This window comes from Lissotriton helveticus, chromosome 6, assembly GCF_964261635.1.
Source record: "Lissotriton helveticus chromosome 6, aLisHel1.1, whole genome shotgun sequence".
Lineage (NCBI taxonomy): Eukaryota > Metazoa > Chordata > Amphibia > Caudata > Salamandridae > Lissotriton > Lissotriton helveticus.
The window spans coordinates 2,111,558,389-2,111,581,489 of record NC_136067.1 but is presented as its reverse complement, the minus strand read 5'-3'; the positions used below and the strand labels follow the sequence as shown (position 1 = coordinate 2,111,581,489).

Genomic DNA, 23,101 nt, shown 5'->3' with positions numbered 1-23,101 from the left:
ACAAGGAACAGAGGTCGTTCTTACTCCCACCTGGCTGCAAAGACCTGGAATGAACCCACTCTGCACCTGAGATCTGCCTCACCACTGAATCTGGAAAGGTCAAGACCTGGCTGTTCAATTGATCGGCCCCTCCGGACAATAACTCCTCACCCAGCACCTTGAGAACTTCACTGATGATTTACCGCGCTTTAATACCCATTGATTGACTCTGTACATTCATATAGATTTTTCTCAGTGGGGACTTTCTGATGCGGTTTTAACTCTCCCTTGTCAATAAATGCCTGGCTAAATTCAGTGCGGTCTTCAGGGTTGACTTTTAAGGCCGAGTTAGCTCTCCATTGATGAATGCAAGCTCACATTCAATACATTTATAGAGTTTAACTCCTGTGTGAACATTCTGATATATTACATTTGGTTTTGTAATCAAACCCTTGTCACATTCTATTCAATTCAATTCAATTCAAGGATTCTTTATTCGATGATTAAAAATCACCATAAAAGCACATACATATATACATGATTAAAAATTAAAAATATAAAATATCATTAAACCATTATCAGAATCCTAGTTGTGATAATTATTTACATTTAACAAATGAGAAGAAGGAATTAGACACTTTTAAAAGAGGATTAATAACAGTTTTTAGGAATCATTCCTCTCCTCTGGTTACCCTTAATCGGACCGCCACTTTAATAAAATTCATTATACAGCACAATGTTAAAGGATCCGATGCTTTCTGTAAATAGATTAAGGCCTCTCTAGCATGTTTCAGTTTGGCTTGTTTTAGGATTTTCACTAAAAATCTACGCCTAGGCATTGAGTAAAAAGGGCACAGGAGTACAAAGTGAAGGGAATCCTGCGGAGACCTGTTGTCGCAGCCGCAGGTTCCCTTCTGCACGGTTGTGGTTAAAAACCCTGCTGGTGATGCCAATGAATACGGAAGTAGATTTAATCTAAAACGGCACATCAGAAATCTGTCCTGAACATTATGCATAAGGTACAAGTATGGCTCCATTCCCTCTGTGCTCTTAACCAGGTTGTGAGCCCTCACGGTCTTTTTGGGCCCTTCAGCCTCAGCTCTCTGTTGTGCTTTTTGATCTAAAAAAGCTTTTTTTACAAACACTTTATGCTGTGGTACAATTGCTGCCGGGTCAGTGAAGAGGTTCCTGTAGCCGATTGACTCTAGGGTACTCTTTACATAGTTGAGCCATGGGATTCTCATGCATTTGTCTCTTTCTAAGCAGTCGTTTAAAATTTCCCTGCTCAGAGACGCCTCGGGGTTGACCCAAATTTTTAACCAGGCCACTATTGGTCTAAGTTTTACCAGATCTTCTTGGTACGACCTCCCCAGTTCCCTATGTACTATGAAGCCAGCGGTACTTGGGGGTACTCTCAGAATAGTTCTTAAGTATTTGTTTTCTTCCCGCTGTATTTTCACAGTATTAACAACGCCCCATACCTCTGCCCCATAGATCACTTTGGAGCAGCATATGGAGCTATACAGGTTCATCACCTGTTCGGGGCTCCATCTTCCTACCCTCCTACCGTAACTTGCAATAGCACCATTCGTAGCAATCATTTTACAACAGCGCTCCTCAACCAGGGAGTTAAATTGTAAAGACCCGTCAAAGGTTACACCTAGATAGGAAAATGTTTTGACCTCTTCTATTTTATGGTTTCCTATCGTGTACGTGAATTTGGTGCATGGTTTATTGCCAGCCAACAGCACATATGATTTACCCAGATTGACATTCTATTCATTAATAAGGGTTCTCCCTGGTGTGGATTTGTAAATTCTGCATTAGCGTATTCTTCCTGTGGAAGACTTTATTAAACTCTGTACATACATTGGATTTCCTGCCCTGTATATTTTCAGATGTTGCTTCAGTTTTCCATTTATTATGAATGTTTTGTGGTATTCAGAACATACATATGTTTTCTCCCCTGTGTGAACTTCCTGATCTTGTATTACATTTTGCTTTGTAATAAATCCCTTGTTACATTCTGTAAATTCATGCGGTTTCTCTCCAGTGTGGACGCTGATATTGCTTTAACTCTCCCTTTATAATAAATACCTTCTCACGTGCGGTGCAGTTGAATGGTCACCCTCCATTTGGAATAAATGCTATGTCACACTTAGTACAATTATATGGTTCCTTTCATGTGTGAACATTCTGATGTATTTTTAAACTTTGCTTTGTAATAACTGCTGAGTAACATTCAGTACAAACATATCGTTTCTCACCAGAGTGGAATTTCTGATGAAGTATTTATCTTTGCCTAGTAATGCATGTCTTGTTGCATTATGCACGTCCATAGGGTTTCTCTTCTACGTGGACTATCTGATGTTGCATAAGATGCAACTTTCTAATAAATGCCTTCTCACATTCAGTGCAGTTGAATGGTCTCTCTCCGGTGGGGAGTTTCTAATGTTACTTCACCTCTCCATTGATTATAAATGCCTTGTCGCATTCTGTACATTGATATGATCTCTCTCCAGTGTGGATCTTCTGATGTCGTTTTAGGTCTCAATTTGTTACAAATGCTTTATCACATTCTGTACATTGATATGCTTTCTCCCCAGAGTGGACTTTCTGATGTTCCATTAGATGTGACTTTCTTATGAATGCTTTGTCACATTCTGTACATTGATATGATCTCTCCCCAGTGTGGATTTTCTGATGTCGGTTTAGCTCTCCATTTGGTACATATGCTTTGTCACATTCTATACATTTATATGGTTTCTCTCCAGTGTGGATTTTCTGATGTAGCTTTAGCTCTCCATTTCTTTTAAATGATTTGTCACACTCTGTACATTGATATGGTTTCTCCCCAGTGTGGTTTTTCTGATGTACCTTTAGCTCTCCATTTGTTATAAATGATTTGTCACACTCTGTACATTGATATGATCTCTCTCCAGTGTGGATTTTCTGATGTCGCTTTAGCTCTACAATTGTTATAAATGCTTTTTCACATTCTGTACATTGATATGCTTTCTCCCCAGTATGGATTTTCTGATGTTCCATTAGATGTGACTTTCTAATGAATGCGATGTCACATTCTGTACATTGGTATGGTTTCTCCCCAGTGTGGATTTTCTGATGTTGCTTCAGTTGTACATTTCTTATAAATGCTTTGTCACACTCTGTACATTGATATGATCTCTCTCCAGTGTGGATTTTCTGATGTCGCTTTAGCTCTACAATTGTTATAAATGCTTTTTCACATTCTGTACATTGATATGCTTTCTCCCCAGTATGGATTTTCTGATGTTCCATTAGATGTGACTTTCTAATGAATGCTTTGTCACATTCTGTACATTTATATGGTTCCTCCCCAGTGTGGATTTTCTGATGTTGTTTTAGCTCTCCATTTCTTTTAAATGATTTGTCACATTCTGTACATTGATATGATCTCTCTCCAGTGTGGATTTTCTGATGTCGTTTTAGCTTTCCACTTGTTACAAATGATTTGTCACACTCTGTACATTTATATGGTTTCTCCCCAGTGTGGATTTTTTGATGTAGCTTTAGCTCTCCATTTATTTTAAATGATTTGTCACACTCTGTACATTTATATGGTTTCTCCCCAGTGTGGATTTTCTGATGTAGCTTTAGCTCTCCATTTATTTTAAATGATTTGTCACACTCTGTACATTGATATGGTTTCTCCCCAGTGTGGATTTTATGATGTCGCTTTAGCTCTACAATTGTTATAAATGCTTTTTCACATTCTGTACATTGATATGGTTTCTCCCCAGTGTGGACTTTCTGATGTTCCATTAGACGTGACTTTATAATGAATGCTTTGTCACATTCTGTACATTGATATGGTTTCTCCCCAGTGTGGACTTTCTGATGTTCCATTAGACGTGACTTTATAATGAATGCTTTTTCACATTCTGTACATTGATATGGTTTCTCCCCAGTGTGGACTTTCTGATGTTCCATTAGACGTGACTTTATAATGAATGATTTGTCACATTCTGTACATTGATATGGTTTCTCCCCAGTGTGGATTTTATGATGTCGCTTTAGCTCTCCATTTGTTATAAATGATTTGTCACATTCTGTACATTGATATGATCTCTCTCCAGAGTGGATTTTCTGATGTCGTTTTAATTCTCCATTTGTTACAAATGCTTTATCACATTCTCTACATTGATATGGTTTCTCTCCAGTGTGGATTTTCTGATGTCGTTTTAATTCTCCATTTGTTATAAATGCTTTTTCACATTCTGTACATTGATATGGTTTCTCCCCAGTATGGATTTTCTGATGTCTCATTAGAGGTGACTTTCTAATGAATGCTTTGTCACATTCTGTACATTGATATGGTTTCTCCCCAGTGTGGATTTTATGATGTCGCTTTAGCTCTACAATTGTTATAAATGCTTTTTCACATTCTGTACATTGATATGGTTTCTCCCCAGTGTGGACTTTCTGATGTTCCATTAGACGTGACTTTATAATGAATGATTTGTCACATTCTGTACATTGATATGGTTTCTCCCCAGTGTGGATTTTATGATGTCGCTTTAGCTCTCCATTTGTTATAAATGATTTGTCACATTCTGTACATTGATATGATCTCTCTCCAGTGTGGATTTTCTGATGTCGTTTTAATTCTCCATTTGTTACAAATGCTTTATCACATTCTGTACATTGATATGGTTTCTCTCCAGTGTGGATTTTCTGATGTCGTTTTAATTCTCCATTTGTTACAGATGCTTTTTCACATTCTGTACATAGATATGGTTTCTCTCCAGTTTGGATTTTCTGATGTCGTTTTAGGTCTCCATTTGTTACAAATGCTTTGTCACATTCTGTACATTTATATGGTTTCTCCCTAGTGTGGATTTTCTGGTGTCGCTTTAGCTTTCTATTTATTATAAATGCTTTGTCACACTCTGTACATTTATATGGTTTCTCCTCTACGTGGACACTCTGAGGCTGCATTGGGTCTTTCATTGCAAAGAAAACTTTTCCGCAGTCAGTCCATCGATATGGTTCTCCTCCAGTATGATTTTCTGATGTTGCACTTGCTCTTTCTCTCCCTAATAAATGTGTTGTCACTTTCTAGATATTCATACGGTTTCTCTTCTGTGTGTTCTTTCTGATCCAGGTTAGCTCTTCTTTCGTAGTGAGAACCTTATCAGACTTGCTTCAGTATGTCAGTGTACTATTTAGTCAATGTATATCAGGTGATCCCTAGGAGCCAAGTACAGACCGCATTGGGCAGTTTGGGTTTTCCTTTGGCGAGGCATTAGCCTTCAAGGGAAGAAATTTTGAGGTATACAGTTTTTACATCACTACCTACACAAGTGATGTTTAATGCTTTCACCTTTTTTGTTCATTACTGTATTTCACCTGTTGGATAAAATATATTTAAAAAAACACTGGATAAGCTTAAATGGTAGGTCCATCACAAAAATCTATTGGCATTTAATGAGACATTTAATGGACCACATAGACAAGTGCACTGAAGAAATTCTAGATTACACTTTCAATGTAAAGATGCAATAGAGTGGTTTTGACGTGCACCAGTATCTCTTTTACTCCCAGCACTCACTCCAGACTACCAAAGGGAGTTATCATTCCTTTCTATGCGGTCAGTCTACTACCCTCTGAACGGTAAGAGTGGGCCCCTTCCTCCCCTCTGCCCAGAAAGACCCATCGGGATGCAGATAAGTGCTAAATCACACCCAACCCTTGCAGTGTGTGTGGCTCTCTAGAAGGAATACACAAAAGGGTTGGTCACCTAGCCCAGACGTGTACTAGAGTCAGGCTGTACGGCGCAAAGAGCAGTACAAGCAGAGAAAAGTAGCTTTTCTAAAATAGTAATGTTAAATCCGACTTTACCAGTAAAGAGGATTTCTCATTACCATTGCAAAGATATAAAACATGAAAAGACTACTCCTTTCCAATCAGGAATTACAGCTTAAAGGTATTCTGAGGAATTCCCAGTTCTAGCCAAAGAGAGGAGTAGGACTTACAGCAGTGAAAAAGTAATTTAGCTTTTTGTCACAACCAGGACATGTAAAACATAGTATAACGTCCTGCCCTTTGGGTTACCAAGGGCCTTCCTTAGGGGAGACATATGTAAAAAGGGGAGTTTTTGGCTTGGCAAGTAGCTTTAAATGTCAAGTTGGTGTGGCAGTAAACTTCACACACAGGCACTGCAGTGGCAGGCCTGAGACATGATTTCAGGCTGCATATGTGGGTGGCACGGTCAGTGCTGAAGCCCACTAGTAGCAATAATTAGCAGGCCCTGGGCACATGTAATGCACTTTATTAGGGACATAAGCAAATTAAATATGCCAACTGAGTATGAGCCCATGTTACCATGTTTAGCGGAGAGAGCACTAACATGTTAGCACTGATTAGCGGTGGTAACAGGTGCAGCGTCCTAAGGCCAACAAAAACTAGTACAGAAAATGGAGGGAGGCAGGAAAAAAGTTGGGGAAAGACCACCCTAAGGCTGTCAGGTTTAACAGAGCCTTTTCCAGTGAATGGACCACACAACAAAGAGCATCACAATAACAGCGGGAAATATAATCAATTGCTGCAAGGGAGTCCTTTATACTATAAGAGCCCGTGATAGGACCCAGACAATAATCTGAGCATCTTTCACATAGTGTAACTCCAGAGATCAGAGGCTCTGGCCAGAGCTACACAAGAAAAAGGAGGTTTACAACCACAATAAACACACATTAGCAAAGTCAAGAAGTCTCACCTTTTAGACATATAGACTTTCCCAATGCTGCACAACATTAAGAAAGAACAAGCATTTGCAATGCAATGGGTCTCGCATTTTTTAGAGTTGGAGCTATAAGTGTAAATATAAATATGTTTTACTTATGCATTTAGTAGTGGATGGATGCAATGGCAATTGTGTGATTTACAATTAATTTATAAGCAAGCGTATTGATTGTGTTTCTGGTGTATGAGGCTTACTGGGATACAGTTCAAAGCAATCCTGGATTTGTTTTAGCAAATTAATACTATGCAGTTATTAAGGACTCAACGAGAATGCTTTATTACATAAAGGGAAATGCTGGGTATGGACATATTGAACCCAGGAGAATAAGAGTCACCTGATTATTTTATTTGTGGATATTTAATAACGTTAAGCAGTATGATGGTGCTAATTTTACCTGATTGTTAACACTCTGTTGGGTGGCTGCTATGAATCTGGTGTGATTATCCCTAGGTGTCCACAACAAGCAGAATAAAGAGAAAATTCCAGGTTGTAACTAGTCGGTTTGTGCACAGACTATTGAAACATAGCCAGAGGTTGTAATGATAGGATGAACATGGAGACAGACTGGGGACGCACAGGATGCACAGGCATGGGGAGCAGAGACACGATGAGCAGGGCTACAGTGAGACAATGTGAGCTGAAGCAGACACAGGAATTACAGGTTATGAAGGTAGAGATGCATAAACCAAAAGGGGTGCATTTGAGGGGTGGACAAACATTGGAGCACGGGGTATCACAAGGTATAATAAGAGGGTGAGGTAAACCCGTCAAGGCACAGAGACTGGGGGTGCAAGCAATGGATACACAGTGGGAGCGACGAGGACTGGTGAGAGCTAGCATATTTTCAGGGAGGCAGGGATACAGGATACAGTGAGCACATACAGCTGCGGAAAAACCGAAGTGATGTATCTCTGCGTGAACCCATTAGGAGGTAGCAAAGAAGTGCCCTAAATTTTTACTCTCATCGTCCTAAATTTACACTAATGCCAGTTGGTCACCCTAGGTGGTAGGGGTGCATAGAGCGCCTTGGTGAGCCTAGGAGAGAGGGCAAAGGCTGGTGCCTGAGAGGAGGTAAAGGCAAGGCAAGCAGAGTGCTTTAGGTGAAGGAGACAAAGAAAGTCATCTAGTAAACCTACCTGGCCAGTAAAGCCTTTGAGGTTGGAGCCAGGTCAGGATTTCACAATATCCACCTGAATCTTATTTACATGCGATAAGGAAAATGGGAACCAGAATGGGTGTGTAATCTGGCCCTCATTAACCTGCGTTGGGTGACCCTAATTTATAAACTGTTAGAAAGCATTATCACTATGCTTCCACAAGAAGAACAGGCATCTTTTTGATGATAATAATCATATCCAAAATTAAACTCACTTTTATAAAAAAAATGCTCTAGCTAGGAAGGCATGTGTTATGATATGTATTGAATGACTAGATTATTGCCTTATTAAAAATACAAGCATTTTGAGAAGGCAAGCTGCCTGCCAAGAGTGCTGGTTATTCCTTCCTCCTCAAGTGTCACACATGGCTCGCCACTGATAGAAAAGTACCCGACTCTTGGAACTAAAAGGGTTTTAGCATATGACAACTCTACAGAGGGTTAATTTTACAAAGTTGAGTTTTTACCAAACCAGTGAGGTATAAGAGCCCACTTCAGAGAATTGCAAAAGACACACAATTGATGGACGGAATGCAGACCAAATCAAAACATTCCCCTCAGTCAAGAGAATGCCTCAGTCTCGGAGCACGGGCAACTTGTCAATTCAAAGTCTAAAATAGGAATTCAACTGTTTGAGAATAACACTTACTTTACAAAAGATAATTACATTCTATGCACATTATACAAAATAGATATGCGAGTAAACTCGGCATCTGTTTTCTTTTAGCTAACCATAATTCACATTAGCCAAATTCAAAGAAGTCCTTGCCGTAAAATAAAGATTGTGATAATTTTCATGCTTGTGGGAGAATGTACGTTCATCATATGACTGAGAATTAAAGACGTCATGTTTGTGTTTTTAGTCTCAGAGGAACAGATTAAGGAATGAGTAAGAGCGTAATCACACAACGAGAGCTAATGGAACATTTTTTAAAGCGTAAGAACATGCGGAAAATGGTCTGTAAATTCAAACATATGTTGTGCGGAGGTTTTTTTTCTGCAATAGAAAAAGCCACATCTGCGCGTGCATTCAAGAGTGGACAATTTTTAGAAAGTCCCCAAGGTTTTTCAAATTAAGTACAAAAAAACACATGGATTGTGTTCCGATGCCACCCTGCATTTATTTGCGGTTCAATCTCGCCATTTCGCCTGTGCATTTTATGCCGAGGAAAATGACATTTTTTTGGAACAGCACTTGGTATTTTCACACTTGACTGCCCCAGCCAGTCAGGCTTTTAACAGGCGTTCATGGCCTCCAGATAACTGGACGGCTCAGGGGAGGGGGATGCAAGCACATGCCAGCCTTTGATGGGCTGGGAATGGAGAGGGGACCATGTGCCTGGAGCCCTGGCCCCCATACTGCGGCCAGAAGAGCCCAGTGGTAAGTCAGTGCAGGCAGACAGAGGGCACACAGTATACTAATCTGCTGTCCGTCGGTCCTGCAGGAGCAGCTGATGTCTAGACGTCTCATCGACCCGCCGCCGGCTCACTGGGGAGTTGAAGCAAGGTTCATCCCTGCCGTAGCTCTCTGGCCGAGACTCATTCAATGTTTACTCACAAGGTTCCTTCCCTGCTGTTGCTCTCTGGCTGAGACTCATTCAATGTTTACTCACAAGGTTCCTTCCCTGCCGTAGCTCTCTGCCGAGACTCATTCAATGTTTACTCACAAGGTTCCTTTCTTGCTATAGCTCTGTGGCCGAGACTCATTCAATGTTTACTCACAAGGTTCCTTCCCTGCTATAGCTCTGTGGCCGAGACTCATTCAATGTTTACTCACAAGGTTCCTTCTTTGCTATAGCTCTCTGGCCGAGACACATTCAATGTTTACTCACAAGGTTCATCCCTGCCATAGCTCTCTGCCGAGACTCATTCAATGTTTACTCACAAGGTTCCTTCCTTGCTATAGCTCTCTGGCCAAAACACATTCAATGTTTACTCACAAGGTTCATCCCTGCCGTAGCTCTCAGGCCAAGACTCATTCAATGTTTACTCACAAGGTTCCTTCCCTGCCGTAGCTCTCTGGCCGAGACTCATTCAATGTTTACTCACAAGGTTCCTTCCCTGCTATAGCTCTGTGGCCGAGACTCATTCAATGTTTACTCACAAGGTTCCTTCTTTGCTATAGCTCTCTGGCCGAGACACATTCAATGTTTACTCACAAAGTTCATCCCTGCCGTAGCTCTCTGCCGAGACTCATTCAATGTTTACTCACAAGGTTCCTTCCTTGCTATAGCTCTCTGGCTGAGACTCATTCAATGTTTACTCACAAGGTTTCTGCCCTGCTGTTGCTCTCTGGCCGACACTCATTCAATGTTTACTCACAAGGTTCATCCCTGCCATAGCTCTCTGCCGAGACTCATTCAATGTTTACTCACAAGGTTCCTGCCCTGCCGTAGCTCTCTGGCTGAGGCACATTCAATGTTTACTCACAAGGTTTCTGCCCTGCTATAGCTCTCTGGCCGAGACACATTCAATGTTTACTCACAAGGTTCATCCCTGCCATAGCTCTCTGCCGAGACTCATTCAATGTTTACTCACAAGGTTCCTTCCCTGCTGTAGCTCTCTGGCCGAGACTCATTCAATGTTTACTCACAAGGTTCATCCCTCACGTAGCTCTCTGCCGAGACTCATTCAATGTTTACTCACAAGGTTCCTTCCTTACTGCAGCTCTATCGCCGAGATTCATTCAATGTTTACTCACAAGGTTCCTGCCCTGCTGTTGCTCTCTGGCCGAGACTCATTCAATGTTTACTCACAAGGTTCCTTCTTTGCTACAGCTCTCTAGCCAAGACTCATTCAATGTTTACTCACAAGGTTCCTTCCCTGCTGTAGCTCTCTGGCCGAGACACATTCAATGTTTACTCACAAGGTTTCTGCCCTGCTGTTGCTCTCTGGCCGAGACTCATTCAATGTTTACTCACAAGGTTCCTTCCCTGCTGTAGCTCTCTGCCGAGATTCATTCAATGTTTACTCACAAGGTTCATTCTCTGCCGTAGCTCTCTGGCCGAGACACATTCAATGTTTACTCACAAGGTTCCTTCTTTGCTATAGCTCTCTGGCTGAGACTCATTCAATGTTTACTCACAAGGTTTCTGCCCTGCTGTTGCTCTCTGGCCGACACTCATTCAATGTTTACTCACAAGGTTCCTTCTTTGCTATAGCTCTCTGGCCGAGACACATTCAATGTTTACTCACAAGGTTTCTGCCCTGCCGTAGCTCTCTGGCCGAGACTCATTCAATGTTTACTCACAAGGTTCCTGCCCTGCTGTTGCTCTCTGGCCGAGACTCATTCAATGTTTACTCACAAGGTTCCTGCCCTGCTGTTGCTCTCTGGCCGAGACTCATTCAATGTTTACTCACAAGGTTCCTTCCCTGCGGTAGCTCTCTGGCGAGACATATTCAATGTTTACTCACAAGGTTCCTTCCCTGCCGTAGCTCTTTGGAAAAGACTCATTCAATGTTTACTCACAAGGTTCCTTCTTTGCTATAGCTCTCTGGCCGAGACACATTCAATGTTTACTCACAAGGTTCTTTCCCTGCTGTTGCTCTCTGGCCGAGACTCATTCAATGTTTACTCACAAGGTTCCTTCCCTGCCGTAGCTCTCTGGAAAAGACTCATTCAATGTTTACTCACAAGGTTCCTTCTTTGCTATAGCTCTCTGGCCGAGACACATTCAATGTTTACTCACAAGGTTCCTGCCCTGCTGTTGCTCTCTGGCAGAGACTCATTCAATGTTTACTCACAAGGTTCCTTCCCTGCCGTAGCTCTCTCTTGCCGAGACTCATTCAATGTTTACTCACAAGGTTCGTTCTTTGCTATAGCTCTCTGGCCGAGACACATTCAATGTTTACTCACAAGGTTCCTGCCCTGCTGTTGCTCTCTGGCCGAGACTCATTCAATGTTTACTCACAAGATTCCTTCCCTGCTGTTGCTCTCTGGCCGAGACACATTCAATGTTTACTCACAAGGTTCATTCCCTGCTGTAGCTCTCTGGCTGAGACTCATTCAATGTTTACTCACAAGGTTCCTTCCCTGCTATAGCTCTGTGGCCGAGACTCATTCAATGTTTACTCACAAGGTTCATCCCTGCTGTAGCTCTGTGGCTGAGACTCATTCAATGTTTACTCACTGGGTTCATCCCTCCCGTAGCTCTCTGCCGAGACTCATTCAATGTTTACTCACAAGGTTCATCCCTGCTATTGCTCTGTGGCTGAGACTCATTCAATGTTTACTCACTGGGTTCATCCCTCCAGTAGCTCTCTGGCCGAGACTCATTCAATGTTTACTCACAAGGTTCCATCCCTGCCGTAGCTCTCTGCCGAGACTCATTCAATGTTTACTCACAAGGTTCCTTCCCTGCTGTAGCTCTCTGGCCGAGACTCATTCAATGTTTACTCACAAGGTTCATCCCTTACGTAGCTCTCTGCCGAGACTCATTCAATGTTTACTCACAAGGTTCCTTCCCTGCTGTTGCTCTCTGCCGAGACTCATTCAATGTTTACTCACAAGGTTCCTTTCTTGCTATAGCTCTGTGGCCGAGACTCATTCAATGTTTACTCACAAGGTTCCTTCCCTGCTATAGCTCTGTGGCCGAGACTCATTCAATGTTTACTCACAAGGTTCCTTCTTTGCTATAGCTCTCTGGCAGAGACACATTCAATGTTTACTCACAAGGTTCATCCCTGCCGTAGCTCTCTGCCGAGACTCATTCAATGTTTACTCACAAGGTTCCTTCCTTGCTATAGCTCTCTGGCCAAAACACATTCAATGTTTACTCACAAGGTTCATCCCTGCCGTAGCTCTCAGGCCAAGATTCATTCAATGTTTACTCACAAGGTTCCTTCCCTGCCGTAGCTCTCTGGCCGAGACTCATTCAATGTTTACTCACAAGGTTCCTTCCCTGCTATAGCTCTGTGGCCGAGACTCATTCAATGTTTACTCACAAGGTTCCTTCTTTGCTATAGCTCTCTGGTCGAGACACATTCAATGTTTACTCACAAAGTTCATCCCTGCCGTAGCTCTCTGCCGAGACTCATTCAATGTTTACTCACAAGGTTCCTTCCTTGCTATAGCTCTCTGGCTGAGACTCATTCAATGTTTACTCACAAGGTTTCTGCCCTGCTGTTGCTCTCTGGCCGACACTCATTCAATGTTTACTCACAAGGTTCATCCCTGCCATAGCTCTCTGCCGAGACTCATTCAATGTTTACTCACAAGGTTCCTGCCCTGCCGTAGCTCTCTGGCTGAGGCACATTCAATGTTTACTCACAAGGTTTCTGCCCTGCTATAGCTCTCTGGCCGAGACACATTCAATGTTTACTCACAAGGTTCATCCCTGCCATAGCTCTCTGCCGAGACTCATTCAATGTTTACTCACAAGGTTCCTTCCCTGCTGTAGCTCTCTGGCCGAGACTCATTCAATGTTTACTCACAAGGTTCATCCCTCACGTAGCTCTCTGCCGAGACTCATTCAATGTTTACTCACAAGGTTCCTTCCTTACTGCAGCTCTATCGCCGAGATTCATTCAATGTTTACTCACAAGGTTCCTGCCCTGCTGTTGCTCTCTGGCCGAGACTCATTCAATGTTTACTCACAAGGTTCCTTCTTTGCTACAGCTCTCTAGCCAAGACTCATTCAATGTTTACTCACAAGGTTCCTTCCCTGCTGTAGCTCTCTGGCCGAGACACATTCAATGTTTACTCACAAGGTTTCTGCCCTGCTGTTGCTCTCTGGCCGAGACTCATTCAATGTTTACTCACAAGGTTCCTTCCCTGCTGTAGCTCTCTGCCGAGATTCATTCAATGTTTACTCACAAGGTTCATTCTCTGCCGTAGCTCTCTGGCCGAGACACATTCAATGTTTACTCACAAGGTTCCTTCTTTGCTATAGCTCTCTGGCTGAGACTCATTCAATGTTTACTCACAAGGTTTCTGCCCTGCTGTTGCTCTCTGGCCGACACTCATTCAATGTTTACTCACAAGGTTCCTTCTTTGCTATAGCTCTCTGGCCGAGACACATTCAATGTTTCCTCACAAGGTTTCTGCCCTGCCGTAGCTCTCTGGCCGAGACTCATTCAATGTTTACTCACAAGGTTCCTGCCCTGCTTTTGCTCTCTGGCCGAGACTCATTCAATGTTTACTCACAAGGTTCCTGCCCTGCTGTTGCTCTCTGGCCGAGACTCATTCAATGTTTACTCACAAGGTTCCTTCCCTGCGGTAGCTCTCTGGCGAGCCATATTCAATGTTTACTCACAAGGTTCCTTCCCTGCCGTAGCTCTTTGGAAAAGACTCATTCAATGTTTACTCACAAGGTTCCTTCTTTGCTATAGCTCTCTGGCCGAGACACATTCAATGTTTACTCACAAGGTTCTTTCCCTGCTGTTGCTCTCTGGCCGAGACTCATTCAATGTTTACTCACAAGGTTCCTTCCCTGCCGTAGCTCTCTGGAAAAGACTCATTCAATGTTTACTCACAAGGTTCCTTCTTTGCTATAGCTCTCTGGCCGAGACACATTCAATGTTTACTCACAAGGTTCCTGCCCTGCTGTTGCTCTCTGGCCGAGACTCATTCAATGTTTACTCACAAGGTTCCTTCCCTGCCGTAGCTCTCTGGCCGAGACTCATTCAATGTTTACTCACAAGGTTCGTTCTTTGCTATAGCTCTCTGGCCGAGACACATTCAATGTTTACTCACAAGGTTCCTGCCCTGCTGTTGCTCTCTGGCCGAGACTCATTCAATGTTTACTCACAAGATTCCTTCCCTGCTGTTGCTCTCTGGCCGAGACACATTCAATGTTTACTCACAAGGTTCATTCCCTGCTGTAGCTCTCTGGCTGAGACTCATTCAATGTTTACTCACAAGGTTCCTTCCCTGCTATAGCTCTGTGGCCGAGACTCATTCAATGTTTACTCACAAGGTTCATCCCTGCTGTAGCTCTGTGGCTGAGACTCATTCAATGTTTACTCACTGGGTTCATCCCTCCCGTAGCTCTCTGCCGAGACTCATTCAATGTTTACTCACAAGGTTCATCCCTGCTATTGCTCTGTGGCTGAGACTCATTCAATGTTTACTCACTGGGTTCATCCCTCCAGTAGCTCTCTGGCCGAGACTCATTCAATGTTTACTCACAAGGTTCCATCCCTGCCGTAGCTCTCTGCCGAGACTCATTCAATGTTTACTCACAAGGTTCCTTCCCTGCTGTAGCTCTCTGGCCGAGACACATTCAATGTTTACTCACAAGGTTTCTGCCCTGCCGTAGCTCTCTGGCCGAGACTCATTCAATGTTTACTCACAAGGTTCCTGCCCTGCTTTTGCTCTCTGGCCGAGACTCATTCAATGTTTACTCACAAGGTTCCTGCCCTGCTGTTGCTCTCTGGCCGAGACTCATTCAATGTTTACTCACAAGGTTCCTTCCCTGCGGTAGCTCTCTGGCGAGACATATTCAATGTTTACTCACAAGGTTCCTTCCCTGCCGTAGCTCTTTGGAAAAGACTCATTCAATGTTTACTCACAAGGTTCCTTCTTTGCTATAGCTCTCTGGCCGAGACACATTCAATGTTTACTCACAAGGTTCTTTCCCTGCTGTTGCTCTCTGGCCGAGACTCATTCAATGTTTACTCACAAGGTTCCTTCCCTGCCGTAGCTCTCTGGAAAAGACTCATTCAATGTTTACTCACAAGGTTCCTTCTTTGCTATAGCTCTCTGGCCGAGACACATTCAATGTTTACTCACAAGGTTCCTGCCCTGCTGTTGCTCTCTGGCCGAGACTCATTCAATGTTTACTCACAAGGTTCATCCCTGCTGTAGCTCTGTGGCTGAGACTCATTCAATGTTTACTCACTGGGTTCATCCCTCCCGTAGCTCTCTGCCGAGACTCATTCAATGTTTACTCACAAGGTTCATCCCTGCTATTGCTCTGTGGCTGAGACTCATTCAATGTTTACTCACTGGGTTCATCCCTCCAGTAGCTCTCTGGCCGAGACTCATTCAATGTTTACTCACAAGGTTCCATCCCTGCCGTAGCTCTCTGCCGAGACTCATTCAATGTTTACTCACAAGGTTCCTTCCCTGCTGTAGCTCTCTGGCCGAGACTCATTCAATGTTTACTCACAAGGTTCATCCCTTACGTAGCTCTCTGCCGAGACTCATTCAATGTTTACTCACAAGGTTCCTTCCCTGCTGTTGCTCTCTGCCGAGACTCATTCAATGTTTACTCACAAGGTTCCTTTCTTGCTATAGCTCTGTGGCCGAGACTCATTCAATGTTTACTCACAAGGTTCCTTCCCTGCTATAGCTCTGTGGCCGAGACTCATTCAATGTTTACTCACAAGGTTCCTTCTTTGCTATAGCTCTCTGGCAGAGACACATTCAATGTTTACTCACAAGGTTCATCCCTGCCGTAGCTCTCTGCCGAGACTCATTCAATGTTTACTCACAAGGTTCCTTCCTTGCTATAGCTCTCTGGCCAAAACACATTCAATGTTTACTCACAAGGTTCATCCCTGCCGTAGCTCTCAGGCCAAGACTCATTCAATGTTTACTCACAAGGTTCCTTCCCTGCCGTAGCTCTCTGGCCGAGACTCATTCAATGTTTACTCACAAGGTTCCTTCCCTGCTATAGCTCTGTGGCCGAGACTCATTCAATGTTTACTCACAAGGTTCCTTCTTTGCTATAGCTCTCTGGCCGAGACACATTCAATGTTTACTCACAAAGTTCATCCCTGCCGTAGCTCTCTGCCGAGACTCATTCAATGTTTACTCACAAGGTTCCTTCCTTGCTATAGCTCTCTGGCTGAGACTCATTCAATGTTTACTCACAAGGTTTCTGCCCTGCTGTTGCTCTCTGGCCGACACTCATTCAATGTTTACTCACAAGGTTCATCCCTGCCATAGCTCTCTGCCGAGACTCATTCAATGTTTACTCACAAGGTTCCTGCCCTGCCGTAGCTCTCTGGCTGAGGCACATTCAATGTTTACTCACAAGGTTTCTGCCCTGCTATAGCTCTCTGGCCGAGACACATTCAATGTTTACTCACAAGGTTCATCCCTGCCATAGCTCTCTGCCGAAACTCATTCAATGTTTACTCACAAGGTTCCTTCCCTGCTGTAGCTCTCTGGCCGAGACTCATTCAATGTTTACTCACAAGGTTCATCCCTCACGTAGCTCTCTGCCGAGACTCATTCAATGTTTACTCACAAGGTTCCTTCCTTACTGCAGCTCTATCGCCGAGATTCATTCAATGTTTACTCACAAGGTTCCTGCCCTGCTGTTGCTCTCTGGCCGAGACTCATTCAATGTTTACTCACAAGGTTCCTTCTTTGCTACAGCTCTCTAGCCAAGACTCATTCAATGTTTACTCACAAGGTTCCTTCCCTGCTGTAGCTCTCTGGCCGAGACACATTCAATGTTTACTCACAAGGTTTCTGCCCTGCTGTTGCTCTCTGGCCGAGACTCATTCAATGTTTACTCACAAGGTTCCTTCCCTGCTGTAGCTCTCTGCCGAGATTCATTCAATGTTTACTCACAAGGTTCATTCTCTGCCGTAGCTCTCTGGCCGAGACACATTCAATGTTTACTCACAAGGTTCCTTCTTTGCTATAGCTCTCTGGCTGAGACTCATTCAATGTTTACTCACAAGGTTTCTGCCCTGCTGTTGCTCTCTGGCCGACACTCATTCAATGTTTACTCACAAGGTTCCTTCTTTGCTATAGCTCTCTGGCCGAGACACATTCAATGTTTACTCACAAGGTTTCTGCCCTGCCGTAGCTCTCTGGCCGAGCCTCATTCAATGTTTACTCACAAGGTTCCTGCCCTGCTTTTGCTCTCTGGCCGAGACTCATTCAATGTTTACTCACAAGGTTCCTGCCCTGCTGTTGCTCTCTGGCCGAGACTCATTCAATGTTTACTCACAAGGTTCCTTCCCTGCGGTAGCTCTCTGGCGAGACATATTCAATGTTTACTCACAAGGTTCCTTCCCTGCCGTAGCTCTTTGGAAAAGACTCATTCAATGTTTACTCACAAGGTTCCTTCTTTGCTATAGCTCTCTGGCCGAGACACATTCAATGTTTACTCACAAGGTTCTTTCCCTGCTGTTGCTCTCTGGCCGAGACTCATTCAATGTTTACTCACAAGGTTCCTTCCCTGCCGTAGCTCTCTGGAAAAGACTCATTCAATGTTTACTCACAAGGTTCCTTCTTTGCTATAGCTCTCTGGCCGAGACACATTCAATGTTTACTCACAAGGTTCCTGCCCTGCTGTTGCTCTCTGGCCGAGACTCATTCAATGTTTACTCACAAGGTTCCTGCCCTGCTTTTGCTCTCTGGCCGAGACTCATTCAATGTTTACTCACAAGGTTCCTGCCCTGCTGTTGCTCTCTGGCCGAGACTCATTCAATGTTTACTCACAAGGTTCCTTCTTTGCTACAGCTCTCTAGCCAAGACTCATTCAATGTTTACTCACAAGGTTCCTTCCCTGCTGTAGCTCTCTGGCCGAGACACATTCAATGTTTACTCACAAGGTTTCTGCCCTGCTGTTGCTCTCTGGCCGAGACTCATTCAATGTTTACTCACAAGGTTCCTTCCCTGCTGTAGCTCTCTGCCGAGATTCATTCAATGTTTACTCACAAGGTTCATTCTCTGCCGTAGCTCTCTGGCCGAGACACATTCAATGTTTACTCACAAGGTTCCTTCTTTGCTATAGCTCTCTGGCTGAGACTCATTCAATGTTTACTCACAAGGTTTCTGCCCTGCTGTTGCTCTCTGGCCGACACTCATTCAATGTTTACTCACAAGGTTCCTTCTTTGCTATAGCTCTCTGGCCGAGACACATTCAATGTTTCCTCACAAGGTTTCTGCCCTGCCGTAGCTCTCTGGCCGAGACTCATTCAATGTTTACTCACAAGGTTCCTGCCCTGCTTTTGCTCTCTGGCCGAGACTCATTCAATGTTTACTCACAAGGTTCCTGCCCTGCTGTTGCTCTCTGGCCGAGACTCATTCAATGTTTACTCACAAGGTTCCTTCCCTGCGGTAGCTCTCTGGCGAGCCATATTCAATGTTTACTCACAAGGTTCCTTCCCTGCCGTAGCTCTTTGGAAAAGACTCATTCAATGTTTACTCACAAGGTTCCTTCTTTGCTATAGCTCTCTGGCCGAGACACATTCAATGTTTACTCACAAGGTTCTTTCCCTGCTGTTGCTCTCTGGCCGAGACTCATTCAATGTTTACTCACAAGGTTCCTTCCCTGCCGTAGCTCTCTGGAAAAGACTCATTCAATGTTTACTCACAAGGTTCCTTCTTTGCTATAGCTCTCTGGCCGAGACACATTCAATGTTTACTCACAAGGTTCCTGCCCTGCTGTTGCTCTCTGGCCGAGACTCATTCAATGTTTACTCACAAGGTTCCTTCCCTGCCGTAGCTCTCTGGCCGAGACTCATTCAATGTTTACTCACAAGGTTCGTTCTTTGCTATAGCTCTCTGGCCGAGACACATTCAATGTTTACTCACAAGGTTCCTGCCCTGCTGTTGCTCTCTGGCCGAGACTCATTCAATGTTTACTCACAAGATTCCTTCCCTGCTGTTGCTCTCTGGCCGAGACACATTCAATGTTTACTCACAAGGTTCATTCCCTGCTGTAGCTCTCTGGCTGAGACTCATTCAATGTTTACTCACAAGGTTCCTTCCCTGCTATAGCTCTGTGGCCGAGACTCATTCAATGTTTACTCACAAGGTTCATCCCTGCTGTAGCTCTGTGGCTGAGACTCATTCAATGTTTACTCACTGGGTTCATCCCTCCCGTAGCTCTCTGCCGAGACTCATTCAATGTTTACTCACAAGGTTCATCCCTGCTATTGCTCTGTGGCTGAGACTCATTCAATGTTTACTCACTGGGTTCATCCCTCCAGTAGCTCTCTGGCCGAGACTCATTCAATGTTTACTCACAAGGTTCCATCCCTGCCGTAGCTCTCTGCCGAGACTCATTCAATGTTTACTCACAAGGTTCCTTCCCTGCTGTAGCTCTCTGGCCGAGACACATTCAATGTTTACTCACAAGGTTTCTGCCCTGCCGTAGCTCTCTGGCCGAGACTCATTCAATGTTTACTCACAAGGTTCCTGCCCTGCTTTTGCTCTCTGGCCGAGACTCATTCAATGTTTACTCACAAGGTTCCTGCCCTGCTGTTGCTCTCTGGCCGAGACTCATTCAATGTTTACTCACAAGGTTCCTTCCCTGCGGTAGCTCTCTGGCGAGACATATTCAATGTTTACTCACAAGGTTCCTTCCCTGCCGTAGCTCTTTGGAAAAGACTCATTCAATGTTTACTCACAAGGTTCCTTCTTTGCTATAGCTCTCTGGCCGAGACACATTCAATGTTTACTCACAAGGTTCTTTCCCTGCTGTTGCTCTCTGGCCGAGACTCATTCAATGTTTACTCACAAGGTTCCTTCCCTGCCGTAGCTCTCTGGAAAAGACTCATTCAATGTTTACTCACAAGGTTCCTTCTTTGCTATAGCTCTCTGGCCGAGACACATTCAATGTTTACTCACAAGGTTCCTGCCCTGCTGTTGCTCTCTGGCCGAGACTCATTCAATGTTTACTCACAAGGTTCATCCCTGCTGTAGCTCTGTGGCTGAGACTCATTCAATGTTTACTCACTGGGTTCATCCCTCCCGTAGCTCTCTGCCGAGACTCATTCAATGTTTACTCACAAGGTTCATCCCTGCTATTGCTCTGTGGCTGAGACTCATTCAATGTTTACTCACTGGGTTCATCCCTCCAGTAGCTCTCTGGCCGAGACTCATTCAATGTTTACTCACAAGGTTCCATCCCTGCCGTAGCTCTCTGCCGAGACTCATTCAATGTTTACTCACAAGGTTCCTTCCCTGCTGTAGCTCTCTGGCCGAGACTCATTCAATGTTTACTCACAAGGTTCATCCCTTACGTAGCTCTCTGCCGAGACTCATTCAATGTTTACTCACAAGGTTCCTTCCCTGCTGTTGCTCTCTGCCGAGACTCATTCAATGTTTACTCACAAGGTTCCTTTCTTGCTATAGCTCTGTGGCCGAGACTCATTCAATGTTTACTCACAAGGTTCCTTCCCTGCTATAGCTCTGTGGCCGAGACTCATTCAATGTTTACTCACAAGGTTCCTTCTTTGCTATAGCTCTCTGGCAGAGACACATTCAATGTTTACTCACAAGGTTCATCCCTGCCGTAGCTCTCTGCCGAGACTCATTCAATGTTTACTCACAAGGTTCCTTCCTTGCTATAGCTCTCTGGCCAAAACACATTCAATGTTTACTCACAAGGTTCATCCCTGCCGTAGCTCTCAGGCCAAGACTCATTCAATGTTTACTCACAAGGTTCCTTCCCTGCCGTAGCTCTCTGGCCGAGACTCATTCAATGTTTACTCACAAGGTTCCTTCCCTGCTATAGCTCTGTGGCCGAGACTCATTCAATGTTTACTCACAAGGTTCCTTCTTTGCTATAGCTCTCTGGCCGAGACACATTCAATGTTTACTCACAAAGTTCATCCCTGCCGTAGCTCTCTGCCGAGACTCATTCAATGTTTACTCACAAGGTTCCTTCCTTGCTATAGCTCTCTGGCTGAGACTCATTCAATGTTTACTCACAAGGTTTCTGCCCTGCTGTTGCTCTCTGGCCGACACTCATTCAATGTTTACTCACAAGGTTCATCCCTGCCATAGCTCTCTGCCGAGACTCATTCAATGTTTACTCACAAGGTTCCTGCCCTGCCGTAGCTCTCTGGCTGAGGCACATTCAATGTTTACTCACAAGGTTTCTGCCCTGCTATAGCTCTCTGGCCGAGACACATTCAATGTTTACTCACAAGGTTCATCCCTGCCATAGCTCTCTGCCGAAACTCATTCAATGTTTACTCACAAGGTTCCTTCCCTGCTGTAGCTCTCTGGCCGAGACTCATTCAATGTTTACTCACAAGGTTCATCCCTCACGTAGCTCTCTGCCGAGACTCATTCAATGTTTACTCACAAGGTTCCTTCCTTACTGCAGCTCTATCGCCGAGATTCATTCAATGTTTACTCACAAGGTTCCTGCCCTGCTGTTGCTCTCTGGCCGAGACTCATTCAATGTTTACTCACAAGGTTCCTTCTTTGCTACAGCTCTCTAGCCAAGACTCATTCAATGTTTACTCACAAGGTTCCTTCCCTGCTGTAGCTCTCTGGCCGAGACACATTCAATGTTTACTCACAAGGTTTCTGCCCTGCTGTTGCTCTCTGGCCGAGACTCATTCAATGTTTACTCACAAGGTTCCTTCCCTGCTGTAGCTCTCTGCCGAGATTCATTCAATGTTTACTCACAAGGTTCATTCTCTGCCGTAGCTCTCTGGCCGAGACACATTCAATGTTTACTCACAAGGTTCCTTCTTTGCTATAGCTCTCTGGCTGAGACTCATTCAATGTTTACTCACAAGGTTTCTGCCCTGCTGTTGCTCTCTGGCCGACACTCATTCAATGTTTACTCACAAGGTTCCTTCTTTGCTATAGCTCTCTGGCCGAGACACATTCAATGTTTACTCACAAGGTTTCTGCCCTGCCGTAGCTCTCTGGCCGAGCCTCATTCAATGTTTACTCACAAGGTTCCTGCCCTGCTTTTGCTCTCTGGCCGAGACTCATTCAATGTTTACTCACAAGGTTCCTGCCCTGCTGTTGCTCTCTGGCCGAGACTCATTCAATGTTTACTCACAAGGTTCCTTCCCTGCGGTAGCTCTCTGGCGAGACATATTCAATGTTTACTCACAAGGTTCCTTCCCTGCCGTAGCTCTTTGGAAAAGACTCATTCAATGTTTACTCACAAGGTTCCTTCTTTGCTATAGCTCTCTGGCCGAGACACATTCAATGTTTACTCACAAGGTTCTTTCCCTGCTGTTGCTCTCTGGCCGAGACTCATTCAATGTTTACTCACAAGGTTCCTTCCCTGCCGTAGCTCTCTGGAAAAGACTCATTCAATGTTTACTCACAAGGTTCCTTCTTTGCTATAGCTCTCTGGCCGAGACACATTCAATGTTTACTCACAAGGTTCCTGCCCTGCTGTTGCTCTCTGGCCGAGACTCATTCAATGTTTACTCACAAGGTTCCTTCCCTGCCGTAGCTCTCTGGCCGAGACTCATTCAATGTTTACTCACAAGGTTCGTTCTTTGCTATAGCT

General features: G+C 44.2%; 1 protein-coding gene across 1 annotated transcript in view; it reads right to left on the bottom strand.

Moving 5' to 3' along the window:
- Nucleotides 1–1,817: 1,817 nt before the first annotated feature.
- The window catches only part of LOC144764078 (uncharacterized), a 168,230-nt gene continuing 146,946 nt past the window's right edge, over nucleotides 1,818–23,101 (bottom strand). Inside the window, exon 2 of the mRNA XM_078650241.1 lies at nucleotides 1,818–5,370. Coding sequence (XP_078506367.1) covers nucleotides 2,530–4,971 — 2,442 coding nt within the window. The 5' untranslated portion in view covers nucleotides 4,972–5,370 and the 3' untranslated portion in view covers nucleotides 1,818–2,529. The remainder of the gene's footprint in view (nucleotides 5,371–23,101) is intronic.